The sequence below is a fragment of the Liolophura sinensis genome, chromosome 7, assembly GCF_032854445.1.
Source record: "Liolophura sinensis isolate JHLJ2023 chromosome 7, CUHK_Ljap_v2, whole genome shotgun sequence".
Classification (NCBI taxonomy): domain Eukaryota; kingdom Metazoa; phylum Mollusca; class Polyplacophora; order Chitonida; family Chitonidae; genus Liolophura; species Liolophura sinensis.
In genome coordinates this window covers 58419821-58446843 of record NC_088301.1, presented here as the reverse complement: position 1 = coordinate 58446843, position 27023 = coordinate 58419821, and the positions used below count along the sequence as shown (strand labels likewise).

Below are 27023 nucleotides of genomic sequence, written 5' to 3'. Positions count from 1 at the left end.
TAGAGAAATAGGTGAAATGCACTATAAATACATAGAAAGATGCACAGATTGGCAGTGTTGCTTATATTTTGCGAATATTTGAACTGCCGAGAACTTGTGGAACTGTTGTTTCTACATGTATATTGGGAGGTCATGTGTTTGTCATGCATTTTATATGAACTACTGTGTGATTTAAATTTTAACATTTTAATCAATATGATTGTTTATCAATATTTAAATACTTTATAATGTTATACATGTGGGTGGAGTATGTACATTCCAGTTGTCTTTTGTCCCTCACCTTGGCACTGATAGATGCAATAGGGTCTTCTGTTGTATGAAAAGTTACCAATATCAGGTGTTTGCAATATCGTATTTTTCAGTTTGTCCCCTTTTCCTGAATGAGTGGGTGTGGTTTCTATAAAATGACTACAGTAGAGAAATTGATTTTAAATAAAACCAACACTGCACTCTATGTAATTAATTATGTCCACATGTTCCTTTATTATTTACTTAGTACAGCATGTTGTCACTTTACTGTAATAAATCCACATATACTTGAAAAAAAAAATCGCTGGTATATTTTTCTTTTCACATCAACATAAGGTTTGTTAAATAAGTAACTTGCAGAACACTTGCTTTCAATTTGTACAACCCAGTTTCCCTCCACCATACGTACACATGCTTCTGTATCGCCCACTATTTATAATCATGTGTGAAGAAAAGCTTCCCTTCAAAGTTTTAGTTTTTATGTTTGGTGGTTTTGCATTCTCAACAACTTCTTCACTCATAAAGTGGTGGCAGTTCTAAGGGTGGAGGAAACTAAATGATGATGGAAGCGACCAACGGAAACCATTCTATGTCTCACAGGTATAGCTGATAGCCCCTCTTACCTTTGACCCATATTTATTGGGTATATGACCCATAATGCCCGGTATCCTTGGTCTTGGGGTGGTCATATGAACAGATACAGGTTAAACTGATCCGTCGAAGAACCCCCGAAATATAGACACACAAGTGGTTGATAAATGAAGATAGTTGGACATATACTGTAGAAGCTGGACATCATCAACAAATCTATAGCCATTTGCTAATGCTTGCTATAAGTCATACGTCTGATATACTTATTTATTTATTTGATTGGTGTTATACGCCGTACTCAAGAATATTTTACTTATACGACGGCGGCCAGTATTGTGGTGGGAGGAAACCAGGCAGAGCCCGGGGGAAACTCACGACTATTCGCAAGTTGCTGGCAGACCTTCCCACTTACGGGAGAGGAAGCCAGCATGAGCTGGACTTGAATTCACAGCGACCGCATTGGTGAGAAGCTTCTCGGCCTTTACGCTGCCATAACGCGCTAACAAGCTGAGCCACGGCCCCCCGTGTGATAAAGCACAAGTACCCAATACAGAACAAAGAACAGAAGTCCAGTCTTAGGTATGCTTACTGCATTAATCGATAATGAAGACATATAAAGTAGAAAGATTCGAAACACAGAGAGTTATCACAGATTTCAGAGACAAGGCTTCCATGAAAACTTTACGGCAGTTCTGACAGATTGCGGTTCAGAGCGTTCACAAGTGATCACAAACACCAGAGTTTACTTTTTTTCACCTGTTGTGGTTTAACACCTTACATAGTTCACATGATGTATAGGGCAGATGTCAGTTTTATGGCTGCAGGAAAGCACTAGAGAGGCCCGCAATCTGACCAGATCCAAAGACACTTAGAGAAAAGTATATAGAATATAGCTCTGTAACTTTATGACTGTTAGCAAATGACAAGGATAAGTGCATCATTGAACGCAAGATTCTTGTCCTCTTCCAATAACAGGTTTTTAGCATCTGAAGAAAATGACTAACTACACATGTATACACCATATTTCATTTTAATAATCACCACTGATCAGCGAGGAAGACCATCAAGATTTTGGTAAGCGTTTCACAACCACCTTCTCATCACAAACTTCTGCACTCACTCCCATTTCATTCAACAGAGACACACTGTCACTAAGCCCTTCCATCTTTAAAGCTGCAATTACGGCTTTGTTTTCCTGGTTGTCTTCGCAAAGGTTCCTGATGGCAAAAATTGACCACTGGGTGATGACTACAGATATGGTTAAGGAGTGCAACTGTACAGATGCGTACAACTGGCTGTGTGAGCTGGACTCCTGTGAGAACAGTTTATCTAACAGGAGGATGAAACAGAAAGAGAACTCATCATTCCTGAATCATTTCTCGTAAGGTGTGATAAATTTAGTAGCACAATAGGCATAGTATTGTTTTCATGGAATGTAACTTCATTTTCAAATAAAATACATTGAACATTCAGTTATTTTTCACCAAACCGAGGTAAAGGATACAAGGATTGCGTTCATCTATGCTTGTATGATCTAGGATAAGAGGGATACCATCAAGTTGTCTGACCTGGATAAATTCAAATGGAAAAAAAATTTTTAAATAAAAGGATCTATCATTTTTTCAAAACTCTTTTCCAAGAGTAATGGAATGTGATAGTTTCACATTTGATAGTGATTGTCTTTGATGAACAAATGTAGCAGTAATAAGAACATACAGAATTATTTACTATTGGCCCAATAAGTATGTACATGTACTGAGCCATTCGACATCATACGAGTTTAAACTTGAAGGGTACCTGGGGAGGTCTTCCAGCAACCTGCAGATAGTTGAGGGTTTTCACGAACACTGCCTAGTTTCCCACCATCACAATACTGGCCGTTGTCGTATAGGTGAAATATTTCTCAATACAGTGTAAAACACTAATGAAATAAATAAATGAATCAATCTGAGGCTCTTCCATCTATCAAACATGCCAAGATTTTGATTTGCCATACCAGATTCTGATTCGTTACATTTCTGTACACCATGTTTCCAGTCAGTCGGATTAGATCCCTCTTTAACCCAGCCACATGCTGACTATTGGTTATAGAATCCGACTCTGCTGGTTTTGTTACACTACTGAACGCGTTGTTCCCCATTTTGCCCAAGGAATGCACCTTGTGGAGAATTCCTGTCAACAGAAAACAACCACACTTTCTTAGATCAAATGTTAACTACATGTACATCAGTTTGTTTGTCATGTTAAATCATGACATTTCAGCATTTATGCTTGTGACTGTGCATAAATGGCAGAATCTTTCAGTTTCAATTCCATCTTCACCAGGCTTAATATGTCAATGTCAAAGAATTGCATAATCAAATATGGGCACAAGTACACTTGGATCAGCTATTCTGTAATGTATTTGCCAGCTAAATGTCTCAGTTCTTGCATAAAGAAGAAATCATCAAACCACAACTGAAAAGATAGTTAGGATGGAATTCAAAAATCATGAACATCAGATGAGAAACATTATTTTAAATTATCCCTCTTGTGTGATTAATGAACCATTCATGTGATGAAAATGAGTGATAAAATAGACATTTTAATGCGTTTGATATGTTTCAGGTTACTATTTCCCCATATCCATATGAGAATGCATACAAAGTATGTCTACACCTGTAATCAGTGACAGGTAAGATTATAAAACTGAAGGCAGTACTGAATGGTGTATACGACTCGTTCATCATAGTGATGACATGAATAATATATGACCATAATAGACCAAGCAAGAAATGCAAATGAAACGTCAAGGCGAAAGCATTTAGTCCGACAAGGTTATAAACATAGGTTAACCTTTTTTATCTTTACAATGTCTTCCACCAGCAATCTGTATTGTTTCAACAGATCTTTGTTATCATTTGTGTGATAAGACCAATCCACCAGGACAACTAAACAAATCAATACCATTCAACTGTTAGTCTCCAGACTTGCATATTCAAACAAACATGTACCAAATTTCAAAGCCATCTTTTTGAACTGATATTACCAATTTGTCATGGTAATCAATTGCACAGCCAAAAGCATGGATGCTGAAAACTAACCTATGGTTGTCTGAAGCAGCTGTTCGTCTTCACGGAGCGTCCAATAGAGGTATGGGTCGGAAGTAGCTAAGCAAAGAACCTCTAACTCCTTTAATATCACCTCAGGACTCTTGAAAACAAGCCAAACGTGTATATCATGACATTCTTACAAATGTGGTCATAAAAAGAACATAAAAACAGTCGAAAAAAAGTACAAATCTAGAGCAACAAAATGTACATTTAAACAAGTGAACCAGAGAACCTTCAAAACTACCTTTACACAATATACAGTGTGAGACATCGGGATTAGGCACAATTATGTAATTGCGTCCCAATTTTATAGTGAAATTATCAGTGAAACAAAATGGTAGTACTTGTATGGCCGACATCTTAAAAAGTGAATATCTCAAGATATTTCAACAAAATACATGAAATATTAAAGTGCAAACTAACATACCTCTATTCTCTCCAGCGAAGGCTCAGTAAGTCCGATTATTCCACCACCTGATTGTTTAAAATCTTCTGCAATGGCCTTTAAGTTAGACAAAGAAACATTGATGCTCCCCTTTGAATCTTGTCCACCACTTCCTCCATCACATGACAATAGCTGGCTTGCTACTTCTAGCAATAAAAGCCTAAATAATTGAACACATAATATCCAGAGTATACAGGTATGTATGCATGTGTGCTTGGGTCATGATGTCATACTTTTTCAGTCACGTGATGACAAGGAGTCATTAGGTGTGTGTACATACAGATGAGTTGACGCCTTTTAATCCTTTGGCATCATACCAGGTGAAAGTGAAAAATGACTTAAACTTCCTGTGTGATCCCTTGAGACTTAAATATAACAAATTTAATACACTGCAAATTTTCCACAACTTAGGAAAACAACTGAGACTGTCATGACCCTCATTATTATATTGACCCTTCTATTATAAGATATCAATATTTTGATAAAAATGATAAAATGATATATTACATGCCCATATACAATGAAAGCAAGGGAATCTAGGAATTTGCTGACCCAGGTAGGAATTGAACCCCCAGGTGGTGTGTCCTAGTAAATGAAAGATAATTTCACAGTGTCTACATGTTGGGCAGGAGACTAAACTGTCATGGCAAACTGGCAACAAAACAGGGACAGCCATTGCATGAGAATGAATTGTTGCATAAGTTTTCCTTAGCAAAGCTAGACACACGAGGGAAATGTTTTCAAACCATCAACAGAAAAGAATCTGTTCCGACTGAGAATTTGTATGTTTGGTACAGTTTCTGATGTTATAACCAGCTCATATTGACACAGATGCAGGTTGTGGCAAAGATAAGAAGCTCCACTGAAAGACAACTCTGTGCCCATGAGGCTTCACCACATGACTTTCAACAATGGGGTATATGGCGCCTTTTTTTTTGTATTATTCCCCAGCAAATTTTCAGCTCTGATGAGGTTTAATTTTGGAGGTGAGCAACATTATTTCGTAGTGATATCCCTATATAGGAGAACTCCTCAATTATATAACGTCACATAAGATAGTTAATCTGGGAGAATGGTCTAGCTGGGTAGTAATGATTATTTGCTATTTATTAAGATGATACATGTAACCATGTTGGAATTTTTAAACACCTGTGGAAAACTTTTTGGGGAATTATCTCTAATTAAGTTGCTGACTTTATGTTCACTATAAGGAGAAAAGTGTAGAGAACTGTGTTCTGAACTCGAACTATACTAAACAGATGAGCAAAGTCTTGAAAGGTAACAGAATAAGTCACTTGTACATATACATGTATACTCACTTCCTTTTAGTTGTAAAAGCAGCTTTCATACTGGCCCAAGTATTGTTGAGCTGAAGGACATCTTGTATGACAAATAACCTGAATTAGGAATAATTTTATAATGTCCACAAGAGACTTACATGTACATGTACTCCAATACTGAAGTTAATATCATTATTATTTAAATGTGATTACAGATAACTACACAATTCAACAGAAGCTACATTTGTGCATAGAAGTTTAAAAACTAACATCAAGAAAATCAATTAAAAAGAGAAAAAAGGAGGTCTGAACCTGGAGATATCTGGACACACTTGCACAAAGACCTCTTAATGTTAAGAGCACGTAACTACCATGGGGACGAAATGCCTACAGTGCTGGTTGCCATGGTAGTCACGTGCTCTTAACAGGGCTTCATGCAAGTGGGGTCTGGTACAGGATATGTTTGAGGATGAAATATATTAATATACTTAATTACATGCACTGTATACTCACAGCCATTCAGAATGACACCTTTCAAAAGCATCAAGGATAGAGGCAAGAAGAAGTTTTCCTTCCACTTCACTTGTTAAAAATGTTTCGAGTTTACTATCTTCAGTTTTATGTCCGGAAAGGCAGGCATGTAAAACCATACAGGTGTAAGACGGTAACTTCTCATCTGGAGAACTCACAAAATCTCTGTGAAAATAACATATTGTTATCAATGAATGAAACGAAGTTAAAATGCCGTCACACCAATTAAGCTTTTACTTTCAAATCATTTCACATTCCATAGATTTCCAGACAAACAGCCTTCTGGCGCGCTCTTGTGTGGACACACTGGATTCAGTAGGCCTACAATTCTTCCTAATGAAGTCATGACACATCATAGTTCCAGTATAGCTTGGGGAATCTGTGCCTAATGAAGTCATCATACGTCATAGTCCCAGTATATCTCAGTGAATCTGTGCCCTAATGAAGTCATGACATCATAGTTCCAGTATACCTTGGGGAATCTGTGCCTAATGAAGTCATGACACATCACAGTTCCAGTATATCTTGGGGAATCTGTGCCTAATGAACTCATGACATCATAGTTCCAGTATATCTTGGGGAATCTGTGTCCTAATGAAGTCATGACACATCACAGTTCCAGTATAGCTTGGGGAATCTGTGTCTAATGAAGTCATGACACATCACAGTTCCAGTATGGCTTGGGGAATCTGTGTCCCAATGAAGTCATGGTACATCATAGTTCCAGTATAGCTTGGGGAATCTGTGCCTAATGAAGTCATGACACATCACAGTTCCAGTATAGCTAGGGGAATCTGTGTCCTAATGAAGTCATGACACATCACAGTTCCAGTATAGATTGGGGAATCTGTGTCCTAATGAAGTCATGATACATCATAGTTCCAGTATATCTTGGGGAATCTGTGTCCTAATGAAGTTATGGCACATCATAGTTCCAGTATATCTTGGGGAATCTGTGTCCTAATGAAGTCATGACACATCACAGTTCCAGTATAGCTTGGGGAATCTGTGTCCCAATGAAGTCATGGCACATCATAGTTCCAGTATAGCTTGGGGAATCTGTGTCCTAATGAAGTCATGGTCCCCACAGTTCCAGTATATCTTGGGGAATCTGTGCCTAATGAAGTCATGACATCATAGTCCCAGTATAGATTGGGGAATCTGTGTCCTAATGAAGTCATGATACATCATAGTTCAGGTATAGCTTGGGGAATCTGTGCCTAATGAAGTCATGATACATCATAGTTCCAGTATAGATTGGGGAATCTGTGTCCCAATGAAGTCATGACACATCACAGTTCCAATATAGATTGGGTAATCTGTGTCCTAATGAAGTCATGATACATCATAGTTCAGGTATAGCTTGGGGAATCTGTGCCTAATGAAGTCATGACATCATAGTCCCAGTATATCTTGGGGAATCTGTGTCCTAATGAAGTCATGACATCATAGTCCCAGTATAGATTGGGGAATCTGTGTCCTAATGAAGTCATGATACATCATAGTTCAGGTATAGCTTGGGGAATCTGTGTCCTAATGAAGTCATGATACATCATAGTTCCAGTATAGATTGGGGAATCTGTGTCCTAATGAAGTCATGACACATCACAGTTCCAATATAGATTGGGTAATCTGTGTCCTAATGAACTCATGACATCATAGTTCCAGTATATCTTGGGGAATCTGTGTCCTAATGAAGTCATGATACATCATAGTTCCAGTATAGCTTGGGGAATCTGTGTCCTAATGAAGTCATGGCACATCATAGTTCAGGTATAGCTTGGGGAATCTGTGCCCTGATGAAGTCATGATACATCATAGTTCCAGTATAGCTTGGGGAATCTGTGTCCTAATGAAGTCATGGCACATCATAGTTCAGGTATAGCTTGGGGAATCTGTGCCCTGATGAAGTCATGATACATCATAGTTCCAGTATAGCTTGGGGAATCTGTGCCCAATGAAGTTATGACACATCATAGTTCCAGTATATCTTGAGGAATCTGCGTCCCAATGAAGTTATGACACATCATAGTTCAGGTATAGCTTGGGGAATCTGTGCCCTGATGAAGTCATGATACATCATAGTTCCAGTATATCTTGGGGAATCTGTGCCCAATGAAGTTATGACACATCATAGTTCCAGTATATCTTGAGGAATCTGTGTCCCAATGAAGTCATGACACATCATAGTTCCAGTATATCTTGGGGAATCTGTGTCCTAATGAAGTCATGATACATCATAGTTCAGGTATAGCTTGGGGAATCTGTGTCCTAATGAAGTCATGATACATCATAGTTCCAGTATAGCTTGGGGAATCTGTGTCCTAATGAAGTTATGACACATCATAGTTCCAGTATATCTTGGGGAATCTGTGTCCTAATGAAGTCATGATACATCATAGTTCCAGTATATCTTGGGGAATCTGTGTCCTAATGAAGTCATGGCACATCACAATTCCAGTATAGCTTGGGGAATCTGTGTCCTAATGAAGTCAAGATACATCATAGTTCAGGTATAGCTTGGGGAATCTGTGTCCTAATGAAGTCATGATACATCATAGTTCCAGTATATCTTGGGGAATCTGTGTCCCAATGAAGTCATGACACATCATAGTTCCAGTATAGCTTGGGGAATCTGTGTCCTAATGAAGTCATGACACATCACAGTTCCAGTATAGCTTGGGGAATCTGTGTCCTAATGAAGTTATGACACATCATAGTTCCAGTATATCTTGGGAAATCTGTGTCCTAATGAAGTCATGATACATCATAGTTCAGGTATAGCTTGGGGAATCTGTGTCCTAATGAAGTCATGATACATCATAGTTCAGGTATAGCTTGGGGAATCTGTGCCCTAATGAAGTCATGATACATCATAGTTCCAGTATATCTTGAGGAATCTGTGTCCTAATGAAGTCCTGATACATCACAGTTCCAGTATAGCTTGGGGAATCTGTGTCCTAATGAAGTTATGACACATCATAGTTCCAGTATAGCTTGGGGAATCTGTGTCCTAATGAAGTCATGGCACATCACAATTCCAGTATAGCTTGGGGAATCTGTGCCCTAATGAAGTCCTGATACATCACAGTTCCAGTATAGATTGGGGTATCTGTGTCCTAATGAAGTCATGATACATCATAGTTCCAGTATATCTTGGGGAATCTGTGTCCTAATGAAGTCATGACACATCATAGTTCCAGTATAGCTTGGGGAAACTAAGTGAACTGAATTTTTCTGAATGAAGCCGTGTACCTGTACGTCCGCTACAGCTAAGGTAACCCCTACTGCTTCTAGGAAGTTGCGTATTTTGCACACATGCACAGTCAAAATCGAATAGATTTCAGTGGAATGGAACTGTTTTCCTGTTGAAACATTATGACAGGATAACCAAACCCATCAACACAAATTATTTGTAACTCGATTCAGTATGTCTGCAACTGAGGGGTGTGTCACTGCACATTCTGTTTGGTGTCTCAATTGTATTGCACACACTTCTCAATAAAATTTAATTCCCTGACCAGTCCCTTTGTCAGAGTATTTATGCATAAATGGATTTAAACAATTTATCATTTGTGAGTCCGTCTCTAGTTTTTTGTGCAATTCACCTACTTTAATCTCCACAATTAATATTGTCCTATATAAATACAGGCATATACATGCATGTATACAATACATGTTTTGGCAAAGTGATGGTGAACAACAGAATACAGGAAATACCACCTTGTACAACAACAAATTACATACATATGTTACACTGTATTTGTTACATTGTACTTTCTGGTATGTCTGATGATGGAGGAGATGATTGCAGTCAAGTGGCATGACTGAGAGTGTGTAACACTTTGACTTACAATGGATATGTAAAAATACCAGTGATTACTACGTGGTCTTTAAATGGACTATTGACCAGAAAGGATGACTAAATAGGCAAAGTTCACTTCATTTGAGTATAATTAACATAAACAAAAGGAGTGAATTATCTATGCATTGCCCTATAAAAAATAATCCTAATATACTCTATTTTATATAAATATGGGAATGTGGGTGTGTGAGTTTTTTATTTTTCTTGGCAGGAGAGCTATGGCACTAGCCTACATGTATTACTCTGGTGAAGTAATCATATAACTTCAGGCTGACGTCACGCTTTCAACCTTAATGCCCGTATTTCCAGGTACATTCTTAACGAGTGTGGTCATATCCACATTATCCAGTAATGGGTAGCTGGCATACGTACTGTAACATGGCAGCCAATCCCCACACCTGACTGGCTTCTAAAGACACATTACCTACAGCTTTATATGTTAATTAGATAAAATGGTTGATAAAACAGAAATATGTATGTCAGTTAGGAACAAGGGTACTCGTGAAAATATTGCAACCACTAATACTATTACCTCCACACGACACCTGTTTTTTGCTAGATTAGCTAAATTCACACCTGGGAGTACTACCTATATACAAAATATCATTGTCATTATCAAAATTACATCCATCAATAACTTTCAGGTGATTAAAATGGCTGATTTTATTCAAGAAGTTTTCACTTCCCAGAAAATCCTGAAGTATTATTAAAGCCCCTTTTACGCTTCACATATGTTAGACTACGAAATACTCTTAAACCAATACACCGTTATACATTAGGCAGTAAAATTCAATGTTAGACTAAAAGTGTGCTGAATTTGACCACCTGGGCGGGTAATAGAGGTACATTGTGTCTCAAAATATGAGACAGTATTAACGTGGATTAAATACTTACCTGAACAATGACTTTAATCCTCTCAAAACTTCCTGTTGATTTTCATGATTTTTAACTATAAAATTTCCCAAGAACTGAATGACACACCTTAAAAGCACTGCACCTACAAACACATATATCAAAAGGGAATGAGTTGCTTATATACATTTGTTTATACTTGAATTAATTATTTTGTTTATTACTTGAATTTGTCAACTATTGTACAAGTTTAGTTTAGTTTAATGCTGCATCTGAAATACTTCACTGATAATTTCTGAGACTAAAACAACACAGAACAAATGATTCCATTTGATTTGGCCTCAATGCATCTTCCCGAATATGATAAAACACGGCACAGATTATTGGACTGATAACCACATTTGGACTGTACCATTACGAACGTTATACCCAAATATACATGTCCAACTGTCTATGCATCTTATCACAAATTCAAAATCTTCATGATTCAGTATGTATTTTACTACCATTGTTAATTGGTATCGATTATAACCGAGTCAGTAATAACATTTAAGAATAACTGAAGTTTGAACCGTTATCAGATGAAGGAATTTAAAGCATGGATAGAGTAAACATGTATTTAGGTGTTGTATAACTATAAAGCATTAAACAATCAAATAAAAAATAAATTAAATAAAACAAAATATCGCAGAAGGATATATGGGTTGTCACAACATTGCAGCTTATCACAACGTTGTCCCCAATTACAAACATTGTATACAATATTGCCAGGAATGTACCTAGTTTTCCTGGCACTGTGATAAGATGGGCTAAAAAAAAAAAAAAACAGATTTGGTAACAAGGCTAGGGCTTATCTGTACGATACAAATGAATGCAAAACTCAGCTCAATGCATAAAGTACTAAGCATTCAGCTTCACGTGGATTCTAATATACAAAAGAAACATTAAGGTCAAGAATTTTTTAACTTAAGTTAAATAACATATATGCAGGGCCTCAATGATGGAATGCCCATTTACCTTATTTTGAGGTGCTTTTCGAGACACCATCATCACCATTTACATTACACTTATTCCAATCAACAATAAGCTTAGGTAGCAAATTTTGTAACTTTCTGTCATTAAAATGGACATTAAATAATCAACAATGGAATATCTCCGGTGGTGCACAAATTGGACTCAATATACATTATACTTCTTATGATTAACATCTTCCATAATAATGCTTTCCCTGTCACTGGACATTGACTCTCAGGCTATGACAATAGGTACATCTAAACTATGCACAGGTGAGCTAAAAAATAAACATGAACTGGTGACCACACAAAGCAGTTAGAAGTCATCTGTGGCTGCTGATCCAGTCTAACGTCCCTTGAAGACGCTTTGTTTTCCACCAAAATGGTGTGTGTATCTATACCTCACATGTGGGGTTAGTTAAGACTGGTGGCTTCTTCAGGGCACTCATTTCCATCATCCATAAATAATGACCACTTCGCGTAAGTGAAATATTCTTGAGTACAGCTTCAAACCACAAAGAAATAAATACATTAAATTGATAAGCCGAATAAGTCTTAATTAAATACTTTAACACCAACAAGTAGGTCAGATATTCACTGGCGCAGAAACCCTCCCTGATCCATATATAAAGATGCATTCAATATGGCTGAGTATATTTGGAGGTGTAACAAACTGTAAGGCAAACATTAACCCTGGCCTGTCAGACAAAGGTCAATGGTAATCAGTCAGTCAAAAATGTTCTGGCAGACTTTCCAGTGAATCCATGTATGAAGTTTTGTAGAAATTGGAAATTTTATTGCAGTATTTACACAGTTGGTGTACGGTAATGATACCCTGAAGAACAGGTTGTCTAAATACCAAATGGCGCTACAAGATTTACTCTAAATGAAGCTCTGTTCTGTTAAAGTCTTCAAACATAGGGTTCTCCTTAAATAAATGAAACACAAAGCTAGACTGAATTAATATATTTGAATCACTAGATGAAAAGAACATCACTGGAAAATTCATTTCTGAAAGAACACAAACTAATGTACTGTAATAAAGTCAATAAGAATTTGTACCAGTACTTACATTCTGGGATATGCAGTTTGGATTTGAGATTTTCAGCGATATAAATCGTTTCTTTTAAGATACCAGGTTGTCTAGAAAAAGAAGAGAATAACATACATCTAGTGTGCAATGAATGTAACATCAATTGTTCAAATAAGTTTACTAGGTTAGAAAAAAGCAAGAAAAGACATGGAGGATTTGCTTCTATTACAAAATGATTGCATCTGAGAATTATGCTGACCAATCAGCTTTATACAAGAATGATCACAGTTCATAATGATGAAATGATTTTCAGTCAGCTGAATTAAAGACAGAACAAACAAGTTTAACTTAACAGGAATATTTATTTATTTGATTTGTATTTAATGCCATACTCAAGAATTTTTGACTTATGTGATGGAAGTTAAAGAGGTTTATGATTGACTGCTTAAGGTAGCAAACTTTATTACAGGTACCAACAAACATCCGGACTTGAAGATGCAGCCAAGACAACGAGAACTGGACATAAACACATGATCTCAAGGGTGACAGAGAAATGCCATCGCTGTATGGCCCTCCTCTTTTTTTTGAGCGTTTGTTTATTTTATTTGATTGGTGTTTTACGTCGTAATCAAAAATATTTCACTTATACGACGGAGACCAGCATTTTGGTGAGAGGAAACAGGGCAGAGCTGCGGCCACATTGGTGAGAGACTCCTGGGTCATTACGCTGTGCTAGTGCGCTAACCAACTGAGCCACGGAGGCCCCTGCAGCAATGCATGTGATCTTATATCAGTCGAACTTCTGGAACCCACAAAACATGTACCCATCCACAAAGCACTTGTGTTAAAACTATTCATTTAGGTTGATAAAATAAGAGCTCAATATTTTTCAAACATTTACCAATACTTTGTATGAGCTATTCCATGTTATTAGTTTCTCAAGATTTGACCACAAAGTGACAGGAATGTTCAATATTTCATGTGGAAATTGCATGTACAGCATTATTATTATGACAAATCACATTTTTTATTTCTAACGTTTAAGAGATAAGGGAGACAACTCATGCTTCCTTTTAATAAATTCACATTTTGAAAAAATTAGTTGTCAATAGCTTTAAGCTAATTCCCCAAATGAGCTTTTATAACACAAACCAATACCAAAGAAAGTATATAAATTAAGAAATTAGGACAGAATCGAGAGAAGAGAAGCAGTAATGATGTTAGGCAAAGGCATGGCATGTTTTAGGTGAATGAGTGAACTCAGTATTCAAATCATGTACCATGCTAGTGTATTTATTTATTTGATAGGTTTTTTACGCCCCGTACTCAAGAATATTTCACTTATATGGCGGCCAGCATTACGGTGGGAGGAAACAGGGCAGAGCCCGGGGAAAACCCACAGCCATCCGTAGGTTGCTGGCAGACCTTCCCACTTACAGTGGGAGAAGAAGCGAGCATGAGGTGGACTTCAACTCACAGCAACCGCATTGGTGAGATGCTAGTGTATAAGTTTTAGATAATAAATTAAGTATCTCAGTTGCATTTTAATTGCAACTGTTCATTAGCTAGTATCCAACATGATGAATATATGGATCCTAGCCCTGTGCTAACTGGAATTAGACACATCATGTGTACAGCCAAAGATTCTGGATGCTCTGTCCGTATTTACTTAATACTAGAGAATTACACTCATAGTAAAACTTATGAAATTTAAGGGTGAAAGTGTTTGACGGCATAACTTTCACACACTACTGTGTCACCTGAATCACTGCAACATGTAAGCAATGTAGTTCAGTCACGTTGAGACCTTATGTGTAGTGAAGGGCCCTGGGTGGTTAAAATGCTGGCTCCCTCCAACTAACAGGCCATTGAGTTCACATGTTTGAATTAGCTCTCTATGCAGCTGCAGATTTAAAGGATGTATGAAAAGGTACTATTTACAACAAAAATTATGGTTCTAAGGAAAACAAAAAGAGATATGCGAAAAAATATGAGAAAAAAGTTCGTTTTGAGGCGTATTTTATATTTGATAATAACCCCTCCATTTTATGCACATTTTCCGTTGATGGTCAGTAATTTTTTGGATTGACGCCATTGATGAATATACTGGGAGCGTGGGACCAATTTAGTGCCCCCACTTTGGGCTTTTCCCCCAGCAATCACAACTGACTTTAGCACAGGCCTGACTGCTAGCTACAAAAACTGTGGCTTCAAGCCATTTTTATGCCCTATGATGGAAGCTGGTCACCTTATTTTTTTCTCTTTTATTTTAGAACGCATCCTTAACAACACATTCTGAGACAAAATGTACATGTCAAGGGATCTATGTCAGGAGGTTTGTCTGGTACAGTACCTGGCAATGAGTGTTGATTTACCTGACCCATAAAGCTCATTGCCTTGACTATAAGCCAAAAATTCTTGAGAATAGTGTGCATTATATTATTTGCATGAATGCATGTGTTACTCCAACTTGTGACCTGCACTAGAATGTGCATATATATATATATATATATATATATATATATATATATATATATATATATATATATATACATACATACAAACAAGAAAACCTTTCCTACACTGTTGTATTCCCACTGCAGTTTCAAATTTTTGTTCTCATAAGTGATAATGATGAGCTAAGATTATCCCTCATGAGAATGGAAGTTTGAAACTGCAGGAGAATACATTAGGGAAGAGAAGTAAGATTTTCTGGATTTTTCTTACACCTGTTCTCCACGTCAGAAAATTTAACTTTTTACATACACTTGATCTTGCCTATAAATCTGGAGAATGGCATAGAACAGTTTAATTGACTTACGCAGCTATTTGGGTTTGGTTCCGAGCACAGTTGGCACATCCATTTCTCAAGCACCGAAAGCATTCTATTAAAACTGAAACAATCAGATGACATTCTTCCCTCTGATCGATAATTTGGTGGCCGCCTTCATTTAGTATTTGGCAAATAGATGAATAAAATGACTCTGGTACTGATTCTCTGAAACGAGAAACCAAGGGCTTCAAAAAAAGAGTCTGATGTGCTCGTCAAAAGCATGTAGAGTCTAAATACACAGATCAATAGGGGCTGTTAGAGTTGTGAAAGAGATTTCCGGTAACACAAATAAAGGGACACTACTTTGTTACTCTGTAACCCATTGGAATGTTAAACTGGAATTAAATAATGTCATTATTCCTGATGGATAGGGCATAATTTTCTTGTTAGCATGTGATACCATACCTCATTCACACCATCCATGATTAAATAATTCATTGAACATGTTTGGTGTTCAGGACTAAAAACTTTAATATTTTGGTTATATGTGAACTATATCAAGCTGTAAATATGAAAGTTTTTGACTTTCACAATGTTAATGTTACCCAACTGAAGAATCACAACGACTCCAGAGTCCCCAGGACTTGTGCTATACACTAAAAGCTGGACACCATGAATGAATGCATTGGCAAGACACCACATTGGCAATATTTCAGCCACATTGTGGCGAGACACCAAATCAGCAATATTTCAGCCACATTGTGGCGAGACACCACATCAACAATATTTCAGCCACATTGTCGCGAAACACCACATTAACAATACTTCAGCCACATTGTGGCGAAACACCACATCAGCAATATTTCAGCCACATTGTGGCAAGACACCACATCAGCAAAATTTCAGCCACATTGTGGCAAGACACCAAATCAGCAATATTTCAACCACATTGTGGTGAAACACCACATCAGCAATATTTCAGCCACATTGTGGGGAAACACCACATCAACAATATTTCAGCCACATTGTGGTGAGACACCACATCAGCAAATATTTCAGCCACACTGTGATGAAACACCACATCAGCAATATTTCAGCCACATTGTGGCAAAACACCACATCAACAATATTTCAGCCACATTGTGGCAAGACACCAAATCAGCAATATTTCAGCCACATTGTGGCGAAACACCACAACAGCAATATTTCAGCCACATTGTGGCGAAACACCACATCAACAATATTTCAGCCACATTGTGGCGAAACACCACATCAGCAATATTTCAGCCACAGTGATGAAACACCACATCAGCAATATTTCAGCCACATTGTGGCGAAACACCACATCAACAATATTTCAGCCACATTGTGACGAAACACCACATCAGTAATATTTCAGCCACATTGTGGCGAAACACCACATCAACAATATTTCAGCCACATTGTGGCGAAACACCACATCAGCAATATTTCAGCCACAGTGATGAAACACCACATCAGCAATATTTCAGCCACATTGTGGCGAAACACCACATCAACAATATTTCAGCCACATTGTGGCGAAACACCACATCAGTAATATTTCAGCCACATTGTGGCAAGACACCACATCAGCAATATTTCAGCCACATTATGGTGAGACACAACAACGGCAACATTTCAGGCATGTTGTGCGAGAAACAACAATGGCAATATTTCAGGCATGTTGTGGCGAGACTCCACAATGGCAATATTTCAGCCATATCATGGCAATACATCAAACACATAAGGTTGGTTGTCACCCTAGGTTTTGCCTTAAAGAATAGTTTCCTTCATCAAATCCGTCAGTAGAACTGACTGGCAGAAATCTGTTAAGTAACCCAATTAATCCTTAATCACCAAACAAGGTCAGAGAGGCGCCACATAAGGTTAGACAGACACCACACAAGGTTAAACAGACATCTCACAGGTTTAGGTGGTCTCTGGAGTCATCCCTGGGTTCAACATGATAGAGAGTCTGCCTCCTGGGCTTAAAGAGATGGAAGTCATTTGAACCATTGATCAGTAGTAGTTCTAAGCTGACACCTTTTTTTCCTGGATTACCCGAAACAAATTTCAGACCAACATGTAACTAGTCCTACAGTACTGCACCATCTGTTGAGGATCATGAACAGTCCAGATTTTAATATCTCTGAAGCCTACATAAAATGTTGATGTTATCATGATTGTAATACCAATTTGCCCCATGTTTTGCTTCCTTTTGTACTTTTTTCAATGTTGTTATTTGTACTTATTTTCAATGTTGTTATTTTTTGATGTACTCAAACGTGTATTTTGCAAATCAATAAATCCTGAATCTTCCAACCTTTCCTAAAGTAAGGTGATTCAGTCTGCATGCTTTGACATGATGGACTGATTGATTGACTGCCATACCCAGCACTTGGAGTTTTCACATATGACGATGGTCAGGTTTATTACCTGATGGAGGGAACCGGCCCAAACCACGAGAGCTAGATTTGAACACGCGACCTCATTGACATTGCCACTGGTCAATTTTAAAGCCAGCTCTTTCTTCCATCGCCTTGACAATGACAAGGCTCTCTACGTCATGTCCTAATGTTGGTCGTCAGAAAAAGTCGTACGCACCTCTCCAAATTTTATTACAGTCCCTAATGGTTACAGCCGATGCGAAAAATGGCCCTCCCTTAATACTTTCCATAGGAATTAACTGACAACCAAAAAAATATTATCCATACCTATAACGTTCGTTCTTCAAATATTTTTCCACTGTCTGTAATTGTTGTAATATGTCGTTCCAATTTCTTTCATGGTCATCAACAGAATTTACAAATAGATCAGTCTTTTGCAACACGCTTAGCCACGGGTTATGGGTTTCCATTTTCCAGGTTCACGTTGTAGGGTTAGAGTTATTTTGATTGGTCAAAATTCAAGGCACATGCGTGTGGTGCGAGGAAAGCTTTCAGAGGGCACGAAACGATGGCGAACATCGGATCGTTGAAGGTGAACATAGGTTTTTGGTGTACGCTACAGCCAAATTTTAACCCATTAAAAGGCTGTTGTTAGTAGTTATAACATGTTTTCGTCACATTCGGACGTTATACGGATATAAAAATCAGGAGCAGTTCTGACATTGTATTGTTGAAAGGTACCGGTACATGCACTTGTAGGCCGGTGGACTGTAATCACTGTACACTTATTGTATGATAACCTGTTACTCTAACATGTTACTCAGGCCTATGTAATCTCTGATCTCGCATAAGCAGCTAAATAAGCTTTCTTAGCTTTATGTCTTAATGTCTTCATGCCTGACACCATCCACAAAATATTAAAACTGTAGACCTTATACCTATGGTTTCTCCCGAAAGATCGAGATATGTGGTTTCAGCCAGATTATTGGTTGGCAAATGCTTGTGTCATCTATTGCATGCAGCATTGTTAAATGGAAACATCTGTAGAATTTTGCTGTTCATGTGTATGGTGTTAAACCGCCATCAAATAATGCCAAAACAGGGCAGTGCAATGTATGTTTTTTGACCAACAGACACTTACCTTACCAGGTGTACCTGTCTGTCATACCTGGTCTCTGTCCTGTCTGATCTCATACCTGGTCTCTGTCCTGTCTGATGTCACACCAGGTTTCTGTCCTGTCTGATGTCACACCAGATTTCTGTCCTATCTGATGTCACACTAGGTTTCTGTCCTGTCTGATCTCATACCTGACCTCTATCCTGTCTGATGTTATACCATTCCTCTGTCCTGTCTGTTAAACCTGGCCTCTGTCCTGTTGGATTTCATACCTGTTCTCAGTCCCATCTGTCATACCAGGCCTCTGCCCTGTCTGTTAAACCTGGCCTCTGTCCTGTGGAATTTCATACCTGTTCTCAGTCCTGTCTGTTAAACCTGGCCTCTGTCCTGTCTGTTAAACCTGGCCTCTGTCCTGTTGGATTTCATACCTGTTCTCAGTCCCATCTGTCATATCAGGCCTCTGTCCTGTCTGTCATACCTGGTCTCTGGCCTGCCTGACCTCAAATGTAGTCTTTGTCCTTTCTGATCTCTTACCTGGTGCCCTTCATACGTCACATCATACATATACCTGGCCTGTGATCTGTTTCTTGCATTTCTTTTTCTTTTTCAGGTCTGTTCAGCTTCAAGCATGTATGGTAAATGTTATTATGCAGTGTTTCTGTTACCTTGATATTTATGTTCACTATGTGGTTATATTTTAGGGACTTGTTGGACTGGTGACTGGTGGGGCATCAGGCCTGGGGAAAGCCACAGTAGAGAGATTCGTCCAGCAGGGAGCCCGTGTTGTACTATGTGACCTACCTTCTTCAAAAGGGGAGGAAGTTGCCAAAGCCCTTGGTGACAGCTGTGTCTTTGCCCCAACTGATGTGTGTGGCTTTCTCTGTATGCATTTAGGGTTTTCGCTTCGTCTTGTTAATGTCACATCTTACATCTTTAAAAATTCTTTAATTAAAAATCTTGATCATACTAGTGCTGGACCTTTGGCTTAGTAGTTTAAGGCATTGTCTCAATTGAGATGACAAGTCCAGCTCATGGTTCATCTCCAGCCATTAGTGAGAAGGCCTGCCAGCAACCTGCGGATGGTCCTTGGGTTTCCCCCAGGTTCTGCCCGGTTTCCAAGAACCATAAGGCTGACTGCCATCATATAAGTAAAATATTCTTGAGTACTGCGTAAAACACCGATCAAATAAATAAATAAACAAATCACTTTGAGATAATAGGCCCTGGACCAAGGAGATTCTGTGGTCAAATGAGTGTCTAGAGGCTCCACTGTAGACTCGGCATCAGACAGTTATTTGGACATCTGAGGCCAGTGGTGTTTCGTTGGGCTCTGCCCAGTTACATGTAGCTATAAACCTGAACACTGTTAATTAGTCTGGGGAACAGAATACAACCCGAATTAAATAAATATAAAACTCAAATTGTATTGGAGCTCATACGATAGTTGTGGCAAACTTCAAGTGTTAGCTAAAACATAACAATAACTTGTCTTTGTCAAATTAAAGCAGAAAGTTTTACCTTTTCCAGTTCTTATTTAACACTCAAGAACCTTGTTCTGGTTTAAGATAGGTATCAGTTTTGTTCCTTTTAGGTGACATCAGAAGAGGATGTTACAAAGGCTATAAATCTGGCCAAAGATAAATATGGCAGACTTGATGCAGCTGTTAACTGTGCAGGGATTGGCGTTGCTTTCAAAACATACAACTTTAAAAAGAACCTGCCACATCAACTAGGTGATTTCCAAAAGGTTTTAATGGTAAGTTATTGACACATTTAATTTTCATCTCTATCACTCATTTCTATCCTGCAGGCAGACTGATTTTGTTAACGTCATACACATAAATGGAGCTGCTCATAATAACAAATTTGTTTTTTATTTTTAAATACTTATATGAAATCTCTCAACTATAGATAGGGATATATTTAAATGAGGAGATCAAAATCTCCACTGCTTGGCAATTATCAGAGAGTTTTTTGTCATCTAGGAAATTAGAACAAATAAACACAGAATCATTCGGAGAGAGTGTGTGTGGATCCCTGAATTTAACAAGATAACAACATTATTATATTTACCTGTGTTACATTTCCACATTTTAAGCCTAGGTTAAGTAAATTTGTTTTAAAATGTCACAGTATGTCATACATGCACATCACGGTGAACTTTTGCAGACAAATAGTGTGGGATCATTTAATGTGATTCGGTTAGCTGTGGGACTGATAGGCCAGAACCAGGCAAATCAAGATGGACAGAGAGGTGTGGTGATCAACACAGCTAGTGTGGCAGCCTATGATGGACAAATGGGACAGGCGGCTTACTCTGCCAGTAAAGGTGCTATAGTTGGCATGACCTTACCTATCGCCAGGGATTTGGCTGGTCAGGGAATCCGCTGTGTGACCATTGCACCAGGTAATAAAAATGACTTCAGCTTTTAATACTCTGATAATGTGGAATATATTTGTATAGTCTTTCTTTCACTTTCAACATGTCATACAGGGAAGCAGTACGTATGTGATCAGTGGTATTTCTGTTTACTTTCAGGACTCTTTGACACACCATTGTTGGCAAGCCTTCCAGAAAAAGTAAGAAATTACCTAGCCAGTACTATTCCATTTCCAAGTAGGTTGGGGCACCCTGAGGAGTATGCACATCTGGCACAAACCATCATTGAAAATCCCCTCCTTAATGGAGAGGTTATACGTTTGGATGGAGCACTTAGAATGATGCCCTAAGTATGGAATATTGTGAAAACTTACGAGTTGAATGAGAACATTTATGGTTTCACTTTCTGCAGACAACTACAACATATAGTCCAGAAACATACTGCATCAGTTTTATTGAAGAGAAAGTCAATCAGATCCATTAACAGTGAATATTAATTTAAATGCTGTTAAAATAATGGTCGATCTGAACTAAATAGAACTGGCGGTATTTACATGATTTATATAAGAAACATTTCATGTGACAAGACATTTCGTACACCTTAAAAAGCAGATTGACTGCTCAGTTGAAAGCTGGCTACATTTTTGTACTATACAATAAAAAGGTCAAATATACAAGAGGATACAAAAAATCGTCCCAGGTATTGGTATATATGTTATTACACACAATCGGATCATATGATCAAGTTATCTATCCTCTATGGAACATGGAAGGATTACGAAAACCACAAAAGTCATAACCGATGCTTCTGAATGTGACAGAAAGCGATTGGCATGCTTACTAATCATCATGGTCATCATGGTCATCATCATCACAATCTTATGCAGAGGATGTTATTTTGTTATCTGTGAATGGTTCAGCTTTGAGGTATAGTTGAAGTCAGTGTCAGCTATTGGCAGATCCCTCAACCTCGAGGCCCCTTCACGGTGATGATGACATACGCCAGGTGACTTGTCATGACGAAGGTCCCGGCTGTATTTCGGTGGTCCAGCCTCATCTTCACCAAATGCCGTGCAGGACCGTACAGTGGCCTCACCAGACGGAGAGCACCTGGTGATCACAAACATAACCAAACACTAGAATATTTATTTAAAGAATAATGACATATTCATGTTGTAAATACGCGATACGTACACCTGATCAAAAGCCATACGTTTACCAAAAAAAAAAAACAAAAAATGGCAAGTAGTTTTGATTTATTTGTATTTTACGCCGTACTCAGAAATATCTCAGTTTTACTACGACAGTCAGCATTATAGTGATGGGAAACCCGACAGAGCACAGGGCAAACCCACGATCGTCCACAGGTAATTGCTGGCAGATTTTCCCACTTACGACCAGAAAGGAAGCGAGAAGGAGCATTGGTGAGAGGCTCCTTGGTCACTGTGCTGCACTAGTACACTAACAACCAGACCACTCATTGCGTGGGGTTTGAAACCAATGTCTTAACCCTTCCAAAAGGGGACTGTTTTATTAGACCAATGGACAACGAGACGAGCAGACATACTCCAAAAGGCGATAAGTTTTAAAAGGCCATTAGTTGTACAGATATTCTGCGGACAAGGCTACAGTGTGTGCATGTTCATGTAGTTCAGGTTGGGAAAAGGTATCATTGATGGATGCGTTCAACCCTTCGTAAATGTTGGAAGATATTTTGCATTGGCTCTTAACAAGCTGGTGTTGTCATCTCTGCATGTGAGTAGAAACTTACTGCTAACTTAAACCTAAGCATTATTTGCCTGCCTTTCGGTTCTTCCGCCAATTAAAGCCCGTTTGAAATTTTTTTTACAGTGGTGCCAAATGTCACAAACAACTGGCCAATAACCGAATTTGCATTTCGAATTAACCTTTTAACCATGGAAAGAAAATAAAATCGATAAACTATATTATACGGATAGGAAATAATGCATCTGTTATTCGTTATTACCTCTGTCCTTGTGCGTTTTAACGTCAAACAAACCCAGCTCGTTTCCTTCCAGTATGTTCAGCTCCAGATTTGGGTCCGCAGACACACCGACAGTCTGCACGTTTACCAGGGTAACCGGTCTGGGCAAGAACCGCACTGTGGGTAGAGTCAAATGTTGCCAGGATATACTCTTGGTGGTGTTGACGATACAATCTACATCGAGGACTCCACACCGCTCGCGGATACAGACCAGCTCGTCGTCCGTGATCACACCCACACTGGAGCTTCAAAGCCAGAAGTAACACATTTGTATAGGCTTGAATTCGCATTCCTTATATATTGCTAATATAAGTTACATAATTTGAAAATATCGGTGACTGGTGACGGGCTGGAAATTATGCCAAATACACATATACCAAAGCGTGCAGATGAAAAGACAGCCCTCTAGTTCCACGCTTCGCGAGCCGTCTGAAAAAATGTTCTCAGCAGCTGCTTGAGTACAGATCATATTATTTGGGCGTGACAATGTTTGTTGCGGTCTCGAGAAAGCGCATTGGCACAGCTGTTTTAAGCGGATAACTACTGTCATATGGAATTGATGGAATTTGGTTGAGTTGACGAAATTCTCATACCCGCCGCATATATCCGACTTTCACCTTGATTGCCAGAGATGACATGCTGATCAATTTTCGGCAAATGGATAGCAATCCAAAAGGACTTGTATGACGATAGTTGGTCATTCAGTAAGTAGGATATACAATCGGCTGCTAAATCAGTCCGTTGAATACCGATTTGATCGAGGAGACCATTGGTTTTATAGACTACATTCAAAAGATTCGTGGCTGTGCAAGTCGAATTATTCTGAAATATTCATATTATCAGTGGTCTTTGTATGATATGCTTAATACACATGTCCCCTTTGTTCCACAATCCACCACCCCACTCCCCAATGCCCATCACACCACCGTAATAACGATTTGGTGGAGCGTCATGTAGGGTGTCTACTGAGGGGTGCTCCATGAATATTGTACCGTCGCGATACGACCGGCATAGTGTTGATATATATAGGTCAGACCAGTGGTTACCCTACAATTTGAACTATCAACTTAATATTACTGGAATGCATAAACTTTAGTCTCTCCGCCTATACACAATGTACTAACTGCATCATTGAACCCTCGTTACTTGATGAAAAGATCTATTGACACCACACTGACGAAAGGAAATTTTGGTAGCGAGAGCGGATAGCTGAATATAGGTGACAACGTAAAACACACAGACTGTTGGAGGTGATGTTGACGACACGCAATGGTGCCCTCATCCATCAACCAAAATGTTTATGTAACGGTTTCGATTGAATGGAAACAACCCTGTTATTAACCACTGTGCCTATAACTAGGGCATCAGAAGTGAACGCGGATTAAGTGGTACACAGGTTAGTGCATCAGAAGTAAACGCGAAGTAAATGGCACAGAGGCTATGAGCTTTCAGGGTGCTAGAGCAGATGAAACTGCCATGGAATAGCAACATGTACCATGTAACCAAAATCCTGTTTCTCAGGGAATACACATGTACTGAGTCGTGAATTTGGTAATTTATGGTAATTGAATTACCCCATGATGCTGTACTTTGTACAGGCAAGTTAAAAACAAGAGCTTCATTTTGACTCAATATTTCAGGGTTTTATGTTGTCATCATCAGGAGTATGACTGATACTGCAATATTGATGCAAAATGTAGCTTTCGTTTTACTGGTGTATTACATAAAGGAAACTGAGTTTGTTTAAAGGGATACATAATCGACGGTAATTGCTGGCGGTGGAATTTTTTGGTTGAAATCTACAACCCTCGCGATACCTGAATGAAGGTGGTTTACCTCCATTTTATCTTAGCTTAGACGTAGCCTAAACACTTTCCCGTCAACGACGATTCTGTTTCTCCTTAAGATATACCATCTTGCCATTGCATTGTAATTTCCTCCTTCCGACAAGGTTTCATGTAAACCAAATGAAACTTTCTTCACTGAGACGATTCACAGATGTTTCACCAGACTTCACATATCACTTTCATAAAAGGTACATCAGCGTAATTTGCTTATCCGTTCACATATCTACACGATCAACAATGATTCTAGGTAAAATTATAGAAAGGCCAGAATTGTTATACGTAAGCCAAGACAGATTTAAAGCCAATCAGTATAAATTGAGATACATATATTATACTGACAGATACATCGTCTTATGCCTTCTATCGTGAGTGAAAGAAGATGCAAATATTCATATGAGATGTCAGGGACCAATGTCGGTTACGAAGAGCGAACTGTGCAATCAGGACAATACATTCATATGGCGAGGACAATCAAGAAGGAGGGGTATCAGAACACATGCGAACAGGGACAATGCCAAGTGTTAGGATACAACCCATGCACAACTGGCACACACAATCCTTAGTACAAAAGCCAGCATAAACATGTACTGCCACTTGCAAATTACGCGCACATAGTGCTTACACGAGTATTAACACGATGGATTTCGCGACCATCAGCAAGCTTTCCCTCCCATCACTGTGTGGATATGACCATGACAGTGCAAACTCCAGACCAGATTCGCCTGTGTAGGCCGTGGTAGGCTTGTCTTGGGGAAATAAAATATCAACCAGAAAATGGCAGATTTAAATATCTTATATATAATAAAAAATTTATTTCCGTAAAAAGGGGATATATATTGGTGTGCACATTCAGTTTTTGTTCAATCACACAGAGTTGGTATGCTTGTTTGTTAAAAAATTTGTTTAAAAAAGTGTCTCTGTTCACTCAGACTCTTCTCGACAGCGTCTTTTAGTTCAAACAATATTCTTCGCTATGCCGCCATTATCACACACATTCGAGAGTTACGTCAACAATGAACTCTGGCAGGGGATTGCCGTCCTGGATTCTCAATTTCACGCCCAAATTTACACCTATTATGAAAAAGCTCCGTACCACTGTTCTCCTCTCCTAGCAGGGGCCCAATCATGAAAGGTCTTTCAGAAACTTTGGACAGGTTGCTTTTATTTTCATTCTTTCCCCATGTGTAGAAGAAATAAAACAATGTAACCTATGTCAACCCTGCACAGTATTAGGATATATCGCTGGCTGTTACGTAGAGGAAAATCTTGGCTTTTGCTGTTCCGAAAAACGTGTTGTCTTGACCATATATATGCATGTCCAGTTCTAGCTCGACATCTTGAGTCCGGGAATCTCCCGTAAAATACGAACGACAGCTTTGTTGTTGCTGAGCTTGCGGAGTTCAAACATATCTCGAGTCGCCCGCTCTATGCCGGCCAGCAGTTCTCGAGCGGTGAGCAGCTTCAGATCGAACTCCATGCGCCGGAATTCTGTTTGTGGTCCTGCCATGGTAAAGAGGTCTGAGGGAATTCGGATCTTGGTGG

The 27023-nt window shown here is 38.7% G+C and overlaps 3 protein-coding genes across 5 annotated transcripts in view; 1 reads left to right on the top strand and 2 right to left on the bottom strand.

The window, feature by feature from the left end:
- Positions 1 to 472: 472 nt before the first annotated feature.
- Positions 473 to 18608, bottom strand: LOC135471402 (ataxin-10-like). Of its 2 annotated transcripts, XM_064750629.1 has the most exons (12): positions 18460 to 18608; positions 15773 to 15949; positions 12991 to 13061; positions 11685 to 11714; positions 10948 to 11050; positions 6171 to 6353; positions 5697 to 5774; positions 4360 to 4537; positions 3924 to 4032; positions 2837 to 3012; positions 2345 to 2408; positions 473 to 2088 (listed from the first exon to the last, which is right to left on the bottom strand). In XM_064750629.1, the coding sequence occupies exons 1-12, from the start codon at positions 18600 to 18602 to the stop codon at positions 1904 to 1906; spliced, it is 1497 nt and encodes a 498-aa protein (XP_064606699.1). In that variant the 5' UTR covers positions 18603 to 18608; the 3' UTR covers positions 473 to 1903. The 2 variants fall into 2 exon arrangements, with proteins under 2 accessions (XP_064606699.1, XP_064606700.1); XM_064750630.1 differs by lacking the exon at positions 11685 to 11714.
- Positions 18609 to 18680: 72 nt separating this feature from the next.
- On the top strand, positions 18681 to 22322 carry LOC135471157 (3-hydroxyacyl-CoA dehydrogenase type-2-like). The gene is made up of 5 exons (XM_064750251.1): positions 18681 to 18724; positions 19951 to 20115; positions 20841 to 21005; positions 21419 to 21656; positions 21789 to 22322. Exons 1-5 carry the CDS (start codon positions 18701 to 18703, stop codon positions 21977 to 21979), a joined length of 783 nt encoding a protein of 260 aa, XP_064606321.1. The 5' UTR covers positions 18681 to 18700; the 3' UTR covers positions 21980 to 22322.
- Positions 22323 to 22458: 136 nt separating this feature from the next.
- The window catches only part of LOC135469754 (fibulin-1-like), a 14064-nt gene continuing 9499 nt past the window's right edge, over positions 22459 to 27023 (bottom strand). For both annotated transcript variants that reach the window (XM_064748337.1, XM_064748338.1), the window contains 2 exons: positions 23617 to 23879; positions 22459 to 22739 (listed from right to left, as the gene is read on the bottom strand). In XM_064748337.1, coding sequence (XP_064604407.1) covers positions 22594 to 22739; positions 23617 to 23879 — 409 coding nt within the window. In that variant the 3' untranslated portion in view covers positions 22459 to 22593. The remainder of the gene's footprint in view (positions 22740 to 23616; positions 23880 to 27023) is intronic.

What these genes read in the sequence shown, in the direction of transcription:
- LOC135471157 (XM_064750251.1), top strand. Translation starts at nt 18,701, where the DNA reads ATGGCGAACATCGGATCGTTGAAG. An exon ending in CGAACATCGGATCGTTGAAG is followed by an intron (nt 18,725 to 19,950) that starts GTGAACATAGGT and finishes GTTATATTTTAG; the next exon opens with GGACTTGTTGGACTGGTGAC. An exon ending in ATTTCCAAAAGGTTTTAATG is followed by an intron (nt 21,006 to 21,418) that starts GTAAGTTATTGA and finishes GAACTTTTGCAG; the next exon opens with ACAAATAGTGTGGGATCATT.
- LOC135471402 (XM_064750629.1), bottom strand. Translation starts at nt 18,602, where the DNA reads ATGGAAACCCATAACCCGTGGCTAAGCGTGTTGCAAAAGACTGATCTA. An exon ending in CACAGTGCCAGGAAAACTAG is followed by an intron (nt 11,051 to 11,684) that starts GTACATTCCTGG and finishes ATGTGTTTGTAG; the next exon opens with GTGCAGTGCTTTTAAGGTGT. An exon ending in GGATTAAAGTCATTGTTCAG is followed by an intron (nt 6,354 to 10,947) that starts GTAAGTATTTAA and finishes TTATTTTCACAG; the next exon opens with AGATTTTGTGAGTTCTCCAG.